General features: G+C 42.2%; 1 protein-coding gene across 1 annotated transcript in view; it reads right to left on the bottom strand.

Annotated features, from left to right (window-relative positions):
* Nucleotides 1-566: 566 nt before the first annotated feature.
* CTTNBP2NL (CTTNBP2 N-terminal like) overlaps nt 567-9,995 on the bottom strand; it is a 65,034-nt gene continuing 55,605 nt past the window's right edge. Inside the window, 3 exon segments of the mRNA XM_017869695.1 lie at nt 567-4,839; nt 4,841-4,855; nt 6,210-6,317. Of these exon segments, the coding sequence (XP_017725184.1) occupies nt 3,376-4,839; nt 4,841-4,855; nt 6,210-6,317 (1,587 nt within the window). The 3' untranslated portion in view covers nt 567-3,375.

The raw sequence follows: 9,995 nt of genomic DNA, 5'->3' as shown, positions 1-9,995 counted from the left end.
GCAACATCAGATATGTAAACATCCACACTGTTTGAACATTTTTTGTACATCAAAGGATTTTCAAGTGCTTCTGTCTGGCTTGCATTTGCTAACACTGCAGCAGCAACAGCACTGGAGTAGTTGAAAAGGGTTGCATTAATCATTTGTAAAATGAGAGGGCAGAACAAGATTATGCTTTCTTAAGCAGGAATACATGAGCCATGGATGGCTTCAGGGTCTCTGGATCCTATGAAGCCATCAAACAAATTTTGCATATAGGCATATTCATTTTTCTAGGGATAAACTTTATGGCTTTTCTAAGATTCTCAAAAAGGTCCAGAACCACCAAATGGTTTAAAAAATCACAGACTGGATTATTGTAAAGGCTTTTTCCAGCTCTAAGACTCTAAAGAAAATCAATGTTTTAGTTCCTTAGGGAGTCTAACCTGGATGGGTCATTGACTTCATTTGGTTTGTCAAAGCCACAGTCAAGTGCTCCCTCTATACCACCCTCTTCCCAACAAAATATGCCCAAATTGTGCCATTTTTCACTTTGTACAAACAAGACTATTTTCCCCCCAAACAGCATGATTTAACTTGTTTTAATGTAGTCTGTTATAAAAATGAAGACTTCTGCATGGTGTATTTGGCTTTACAAACGTTAATGCCTAGTTAATGCTTGTGTTATATGGTACACATCATTACAATCTATTGGCCAGTAATAGCTTTTGCAACATGTGTTAATACTAAAATTGTGAATCATGGAACTTTTACTTAGCACACACACACAATCTACAGCAAACTTAAATACTAATCTATAATACCTAACTGGGTTATTGGATCCATTGCAAGATTGTGCTTATTTATCTCAGAAGATAGGCAACTAGCAAAAATACAATTTCTTTTGCATATCCCCACCCCCATATTACACTGTAAAAGAAATACATTATTCAGTGCACTTCCTAAGAAATAAACTTCCTTATAGTATCTCTCTCTATATATATCTATCCCAAAACAAAGGAAGAGCACAATGCAACTTTTAAGATTACCATTTAAAGCAAAAGAGACAATAACTCTCTGGCACTGCAGCCTCCTCTCCAGTTTAGAAAGTTTAACTATTTTATCAACACTATTCATTTTGGCTCTGCATAGGAATAAAGTTCAATGCATGATTGTTTTGGACAGTTTAAGATACCCCCTACATCATTTTGATAGACACCTTGGGGCATTAGTAGCATTTTTATTTTTCACATATTTGCCTTTATCAAACTATAAGCTGTGGAGTCACCAATATACTCCATTGTGATTTATACACTGATTTCCATCACCTGCCTTTTTACTATCAACTCTTACTAGATTAAAAGGAAATAGACTTAAATTATAGCAGGAGGTCAGGGCTGCTGGATAGATGTTGGCTAGGAGAATGTATGTGAGTACACCAAGGCCTCCCCAGTATGGACACAAAATCCATATAACCACTGTGTCTGAGCTGGGTTGTGGATAGTCTTATTTGGCAGACAGGGATAGTCATTATATTCTATGAACGTTGCCAGCTGTACTGGCCTACACAGTTGGAAAGTCTGGAGGCTTTTGTCCACATAGACTTGCTATGATGAAAATGACAGAAGTTTTCAGAATGAAAGAGGTTGCAACTTGGCAGCTTGCAACCTAAATCCAGCTGCAGAAGTGTTTGTTTAACCAGCACTATTTAAACATTTTAAAATCAGTTCTTGATATTTAAAAATGAGAATGTTTCTCATGGAAATCTGGATTTCAAAAAATGTGAAGAACTGGTAATCTTGGTTTAGCATTCTCGCACGGCAGCAAGCAGATGGAGCTGAACAGATGCCCTTTTTAAATGGGGCTTGGGCACTTCAGTTTGCCACAGCTCCCACTACTCCCAGCTGTTTTACACTGCTTGAGGGCCTGTTTCACTCATTTATATGACCAGTTGAGTTTTGTGACACTGGGGCTAGTTTAGTTCTGCCTATTTATTTTTTTAACAGAGATGGGGTCTCGCTATGTTGATGAGGCTGGTCTTGAACGCCTGGTCTCAGGCGATCCTCCCCATCTCAGCCTCCCAAAGTGATAGGATTACAGGCATGAGCCACTGTGCCTGGCCAGTTCTGCCTTTTTGTGATACTGAAGATCTGGGCTTCATTTGGAATTTCCCCACCATCCTGTGGACAAAATTCCTCCTTTGACTGCGTCCCAGCCACATCCAGGTGCTTTGGTAGGTAATCTTAATGTGCAGTTCTACTTGTCCTTTATGCTATATTGCAAACTCCAAAGATATAATCACACTAATATTTATGTGTTTAAGTGTGTGTATGGTAAACATGTAAAGGGGTAATGTTTCTGTACAGATCTATGTATACTTCCCATTTAAGCAAAAGTTAATTTGGTTTTATAGATATAGATACCAGGTTCTGGCGGCTTGGAGATTAAGTGTAACAATTTGGTAAAACTTGTATAATTCTGACTTATAATATTACAAAGAGTGAATTTCAAGTTATTGCTTTTTGACTACAGAATAAAAATGTCATTCTGTTGCAAAACTTTTATACAGAATGAGTAACCATTTCCTATTCAAGTAACAGCAATCAGAATCAGAAGTTCCTTACACAACAGTAGATATCTGAGACATTTTTTGAATGGAGATGTGATTTCATTCTGTTCAAGAACTTAAGCAGGAAACTGGGAGTGACTTAATTTTTCAAAAGTACAAGAAAATCAGCACCCCAACTGCTTAGTGCTCAGGAGGGTTTCTCAAGGGCTCTAAAAAGCTCAGCTTGTGGTGAGTTCACACCCACCTTTAGGAGGATTCCCATTCTACGTATGCAGCCTTGTTTCAGAACACAAAGCTTGTATTAAAACATTAAAAGAGAATCAAAAGCAGTGTTGGTTTTTAACATTCAGAATTCGCAGAGGATGTCATTTTCTGCAATTAAATGATCCATTTTGTGTTTTTTGCTGCAGAATCACATTCATATGGCAGTCATATTTCAGGCACTTTTAAAACATGTTCATCTGGAATAAAAATCTGCATGAACCACTTCTGCATAATTCAAAATGAGTGTTGAGTGATTTTAGTTCCCAAATAGATACCAAATCACCACCTGGTGATTTGCTTTCTTCATCACAACATGACGGTGACTGCTGAGCTTGAGACATCTTTGAGGTGCCTTTCTGGCTTCAGTAAAAAGATGTGAGCCATAAAAATCCAAACTACTCAGTTTCTACTTAAAAAATATAAAATGGTGAAATACACTAAATGTATTATACAGATGGTTTCAGCTACTATCAAAATAAATAACATAATCTGACTCAAAAGTCTGACTGAGCTTTTGGACGAAATCTGATGGAATGTCAAACGTGGAGACTCCCTCCTAGGGACTAGCTGCTGGTAGGCAAAAGTAACTCAACATCCTTACCATTTGCTACAACAGTACTGGAAGAGCAGCTGCTGGCAAGGTCTTCTGTGGTGGTCAAAGAGGCTGCCTGGGAATGAGTTTTGGTCAATGGAGTGGTAGCAGATGGAGAAGGGGTGAGGCCAGGTTTTTTGGGTGGGATGGGTGGAGGGTTTCCTCTCTCAGCTCTGGGGATGGTTGGGGACTTGATTCCTGGAGACAGGGGGCTCAGGGGACTGGACACTTTCCCTGGAGTAGGTGAATGGCTTGTGTCACCTCTTGCATTGGCAGTGTTGGCCAGATTTCGATAGTCTGTGCCAAAGGGAGAGCTGTTGGGAGAGACTGGCTTGATTGGCCCTTGTTGGCTAGTGAATCTGGAGAGCACCTGAGTGACTGTGTTTCGGGCCAGCTGCTTGGCGGCAGAGTTGTCTATGAGGGTGGGGGATAAATCCCTGGACGGAGGGCTTTGTAGGCCACTGGCTTGTTGCTCCTGATCTGCTTGGGACTGAAATTTGTGCCGAGCTGCATGGAACCGTTGGTTGATCCCTACTTGGTAGGATGATTGGTAGCCAGGGCTGCTAGCTGATGACCCCAATAAACGCTTAGTGAGTACCGGTGAAGAGCAAGGAGAGGATGTTAGAGAGGAGGAGGCAGTGCTGCTGGGAGACAGTGAGCTCCCACTGGAAGGGAGTGGACTGGATATTGGGACTGGAGTCTCAATCCCCACAGGACACCCACCATTCTCCACTGGTTTTTCTTGGGCCAATGCCACAGATTTTTCCCGTGGAGGCACTTGGTTTTCTACATTGTTGCCTGTAGTCAGCTCCCTGGTAGTTTGTATCTCTGGGTCACAATGGCCATTGGTTTTTGCATATGAGTAAGCAGGAGTGGCAGGACCAGGCAGCCCAGTGTTTGTCATCTTGGCTATGTTGCTCCCATGGGTTCTTTCTGCTGGAAAACTCTCTGTTTGGCAAAACACAGACATTAGCATGAGAGGCTCAGTTGCTGTGCCTTTGGACACGGTTACTGGTTTCTTCAATTGCTCATTAGGGCTACTGTGCTGGTGGGAAGCCTCTAGGTCCTTCACTATCTTCTTTAAGCTTTCCATTTCTTCTTTCAGAGTTTTGGTCCGGTTCTCTTCTCGGTTCAGTTTTGCTCTCAGTTGTTCCCTTTCGATGTCAAACTCTGACAACTGCTTCTCTACCTGGGCCTCAGTCTGCAAGCCTCTCTTTCTCTCAGCTGCCAACTCTTCTTCCAGCTTACTCACCCGGCTCTTCTCCTTCTCCAATTTCAGGCTCAGCTCTCCTGCCTTCTGTCCTTCCTCGGCTGCCTTGTTGGTGGCTTTCTTGCACTCAAGCACAAGCATGGATGAGAGCTGCTTGTGGCGGGAGCGCTCCTCTTCCAGCTGACTAGAGAGCTTCTTCTGTTCTTTTTCAAACTTTTCACTTGGGATTTTCAAATTCCAACTAGAAAAAAAAGAAAAGAGAGATATACTGAAAAACTATGATCAAGGAGAGTGTCTTCGTTAGCTGTTCTCTGGTATACAGGATTAACATGCATATCACAGTGCTTAGATCAAGTGTTGCTGAAGTTTTAGAACACCTAACAAAAAATGCACACATTATGATTTAATCTTTCTTTGATGATTTGGGAGGCACTTCTAGTTCCTGTACTGTCTTGGAGTGATTAGTGGGAATATGATGTATCTTTGCATTTCATGTATGTGCAGAGCATCAGAACCAATCAAAACAAGATGACGGAAAGCTGTATCAACCACATTTTGTGATGAATGTTGCTGAAAACAAACCTTTTAAAGTTTCAGCAATAATTTTCTTGGGTCTTAGAAACAAACAAACAGTTGCATTTGAATCATACTTTTTTTTGAGACTGAGTTTTACTCTTGTCTCCCAGGCTGGAGTGCAGTGGCGCAGTATCAGCTCACTGCAACCTCCGCCTCCTGGGTTCAAACGATTCTCCTGCCTCAGCCTCCCAAGTAGCTGGGATCAGTCACGCGCACCACACCCGGCTAATTTTGTATTTTTAGTAGAGATGGGGTTTTTCCATGTTGGTCAGGCTGGTCTCAAACTCCTGACCTTAGGTGATCCGCCCACCTCAGCCTCCAAAAGTGCTGGAATTACAGGTGTGAACCACTGTGCTCAGCCTGAATCATATTTTTTACACAAATATAGTCTGTTTTAATTGTCTTCCCAACCCTATTTGAGGCAGAGATTGTGAGAAGGAAAGGTTGAAGAAACTCAAGTGTTTTTCAAACTAAGATCCATTAACAGATGGGGAAACAAATTGAGCCATGACTAGAATTTTTAAAAAATATATAAATAGAAAACATCAATGTGTACTGTAGCAGTAGGGGTTATATATGATTTCATGAGATTTTTGTTTCAGGCATGACTGTGTGTGGCTACATATACTGGGTTGTGACATAAAATATCATTTCTTACTGGGGGTTCTAAGTCAAAAGATTGAGAGCTACAAGCCATAAGTTACCATTCCCCAAAGAGTGTTCTATGGAACAATAGTCCCACAGTGAGGGATCTATGCCAATGGAAGATTTTATAAAACCATGGATTTTCTAAACACAGAATACCCTATCTTGTTCTTCAAGACTCACAATGTGCTTCTGCATACTAAAGATCCTAACAAAGTTAGAAACCTGTTTAACTTTGGTTAATCCAGTAGTTCCTAAACTTATTTGACCACAAAGCCCCTTTTTTGAATAATACCAATTGGCATCCTGCAAAATAATCTTTGGGAAATGAGATTCCAGGCAAATGCTACTGTTAATCCCTCTACCTTAATTACCTGTTGAGTCAGCCTCTCTCTTTCCTTCTCTAGCATGTAGGTGACATCATCTCCTTCAGCTGTATCCTGTGCATGCCGCTGCCTTTCTTCCTCAAGGTCTAGGATCACCTTTAAAGAATTTTTAAAATTTCATTTCCAAATATCAAGGAGTCACATTTATTAATACAACCAATACTAAGTGCCAAATCAGGCACCTAAGATAGTTCCAGAGATCAAACAAATGAATAAATGAAATCCAGCAAGGGCTATCAAGGAGCACACTGACTTACAGTGAAAGACATGAAAGCTCTGCATTAAACAGTAAGATATTTACTTTACTTGAAGTATGCAGAGAATGATATGCAAACAGAGAGAAGAGAGCAACTAATTAGCTAGAGGGGTTGAGGAGGTTTCGAGAAATAATGGCAATTCCAAGAAACTGCAGGCAGTTTGGTGTTACTGGGGGCCAGGTGCAGGTGATGGAGCAAGACAGGATCACAGAAACCTGAAAGCTGAGATTTTCCTCTCAATGCTCAAATCACCAGAGGCACCAAAGAAGAAGCCTGAAATTCAACATTTCAAATAGGTGACATTCTAAGTGTGCCTTGTTTAACTAATAATATACCTTTTTATATAGTTAGGTAAGAGGTGAAAAGACTCTCTTGACTTCCTACTGCACGAAAAAAGGCTCAATTATACAGATCTTAAATGGAGATTTTTCATAAGGCCTTTTATTTAACCTGCCTACCCCTATTCCACTTATCCTGGTGCCAAAGGATTAAGCCCAATTTTAAGAAGAAGACAAATATATTTATTTTTTGAGACAGGGTCTTTGCTCTGTCACCCAGGCTGGACTGCAGTCGTGCAATCACGGCTCACTGCTGCCTCGGCCTCCCGAGCTCAAGCAATTCTCTCACCTCTCAGCCTCCCGAGTAGCTGGGACTACAGGTGTGCACCACCATACCCAGCTAATTTTAGTATTTTTTGTAGAGATGGGGTTTTGCCATCTTGCCCAGGCTGGTCTTGAACTCCCGGGCTCAAGTGATCCACCCGCCTCAGCCTCCCAAAATGCTGGGATTACAGGTGTGAGCCATCACACATGGCTGAGAATACAAATTTAAAGGGACATTTTTCACATAATCCCATCTACAACTGCAAATATTCTGATTGCTTAGTAGCTTCTGCTCATGCTTCAGAAGTGCCTTGGCCCAGGCCTCCAGGGTAGAGCACTCTTGTCCCAAAGGCCATTTCTTAGTCTTCTCACTAAAAAGTTTTATGAGTGAAGAGAGAAAATTTTCTGGGACATGAAACCGCCCTATAAAAATACAAATGAGCTCATGCCAGTAATCCCAGTACTTTTGGGAGGCAGAGGCAGGAGGATCGCTTGAGCCCAGGAGTTGAAGACCAGCCATTTCTTTCTCCCCTCTCCCCTTTCTCTCTCCTTCCTTCTCTTCTCTTCTCTTTTCTTTTGGGGGATACAGGGTCTTACTCTCACCCAAGCTGGAATGCACTGGCATCATGTCGGCTCACTGCAATCTTTGCCTCCTAGGCTCAAGTGATCCTCCTATCTCAGCCTCCTGAGCAGCTGGGACTATAGGCATGCACCACTACGGCCTGCTGATTTTTTGTAGATGGGGTGTCGCCATGTTGCCTAGGCTGGTCTCAAACACCTGGACTCAAGTGCTCCTTCTGCCTCAGCTTCCCAAAGTGATGGGATTACAAGTGTGACCCACTGTGCCCAACCCAAAACCCTATTTCTACAAAAAAACACAAAAACTAGTCAGGCATGGTGAGGTGTGCATGTAGTCCCAGCTACTCAGGAGGCTAAGGTGGGAGGATCACCTCAGCCCAGGGAGGTCGAGGTTGCAGTAAGTCATGATTATGCCGTTGCACTCCAGCCCAGGCAACAAGGCAACAGAGTGAAAAAAAAAAAAAAAGAAAAAAGGAGCTGAGCACAGTGGCTCATGCCTGTAATCCCAGCACTTTGGGAGGCCAAAGAGGGCGGATCACCTGAGGTTGGGAGTTTGAGACCAGCCTGACTAACATGGAGAAACCCCATCTCTACTAAAAATATAAAATTAGCCAGGTGTGGTGGCACATGCCTGTAATCCCAGCTACTCAGGAGGCTGAGGCAGGAGAATCGTTTGAACCCAGTAGGCAGAGGTTGCGGTGAGCCAAGATTGTGCCATTACACATTACACTCCAGCCTAGACAACAAGAGTGAAACTCCATCTCAAAGAAAAAAAAAAAAAAAAAAGAGTGACTGGTGCTGTGGTGTGTGCTTGTAGTCCCAGATACTTGGGAGGCTGAGGTAGATCACTTGAGCCCAAGAGTTCCAGGATATAGGGTGCTATGATCGCACCTGTTAATAGCCACTGTACTCCAGCCCAGGCAACATAGCAAGACCCTGTCTCTCAAAATAAAAGAAAGAAAAAAAATTTGGCACATTTCCTTTTTTAATCTAATTTTTCAATTTAATAGAAAGACATGCTTTTGGCCAAAAGTGGTAAGTCGTATCTTCTTCCGTTTGAGAGTCCTCTAAAATTACAGAAATGGAATAAAAACACTAAAACCTCACAAAGACAAAGGAGAGAGCCTCTAGCACAGAAGGAATGTTAATAATACTTTAAAGAAGAAAAGAGGCTGGAGGAGTGGTAACTACTTTAATTTGAAGGAGGGAAGCTGTTTTGCCTTGCAGAGCCCCAAAGAGATGGAACCTGGAGGTGGCAGGCACTACAGAGGAGAAGTGAAATGTAGAACAGAAAACAGGAGAACTGGCTGAAAGCCTGTCTTTGTTTTGTTTTTTGTTTTTGTTTTTGAGACAGTCTTGCTCTGTCACCCAAGCTGGATTACAGTGGTGTGATCTCAGCTCACTACAACCTCCACCTCCTGGGCTCAAGCTGTTCTCCTGCCTCAGCCTCCCGAGTAGCTGGGATTACAGGCCTGCCACCATGCCTGGCTAATTTTTGTATTTTTAGCAGAGGATAGGGTTTCACACGTTGGCTGGCCTGGCCTTGAACTCCTGACCTCAAGTGATCTGCCTGTCTTGGCCTCCCAAAGTGCTGGGATTACAGGCATGAGTCACCGTGTCTGGCCTTTAAAGCCTGTATTTTCAGAATTATTTGTCCCTTCACCCTGATTCCTGCACACAGACCATCAGCATCTGGCATCTGTCACATTTAGTATTCCCAAATCCTGAGCCTGTCACACTCAAGAAATAGTGTGACAGGCTCAGGATTTGGGAATACTAGATGTGACAGAGAATGGTGGTGGGAAAAGAGGATTAAATTTCTTCTGGGTAAGGGTTAAGGAAAGGGAGGTGGGGTGTAAGATAACTAAATATGCACCTATACAAAAGAAAGTAATATAAAAGTCTAAAATTGATAAAGCAAGAGAGAACAGTGCAGTATTTAGAAATATGGAGGTTAGCTACCAAAGTGAATGGCTGAAAGAAAAAAGTGGTTGCCTGTGAATACAAGGGAGGACGGGGAATGAGAAGAGGTGGAATAGGAAACTCTGTTTTTCAATGTAAGCACAATGACCATGTAATTTATTATTCAAACCAGAATATTTCTGACAGTCAAAGGGAATATGGTTAATAACTAAGCCAAGGTGACAGGCATAAGGTGAGACTATGAGCACTCTAATTATAAGCCTCTAGGTACTCTTTGATTTCTAACAAAGTCAGCATTCTACTTTGATAAACCACTTAAACTTGAACTGGGAAGCAGAGGTTGCAGGGAGCCGAGACTGCACCACTGCATTCCAGCCTAGGTGACAGAGTGAGACTTCATCTCAAAAAAAAAA

This window comes from Rhinopithecus bieti, unplaced genomic scaffold (assembly GCF_001698545.2).
Source record: "Rhinopithecus bieti isolate Rb0 unplaced genomic scaffold, ASM169854v2 scaffold_3040, whole genome shotgun sequence".
Classification (NCBI taxonomy): Eukaryota; Metazoa; Chordata; class Mammalia; order Primates; family Cercopithecidae; genus Rhinopithecus; species Rhinopithecus bieti.
Note: the sequence above shows the minus strand (reverse complement) of the source record. Positions and strands in the feature narration are given on the sequence as shown.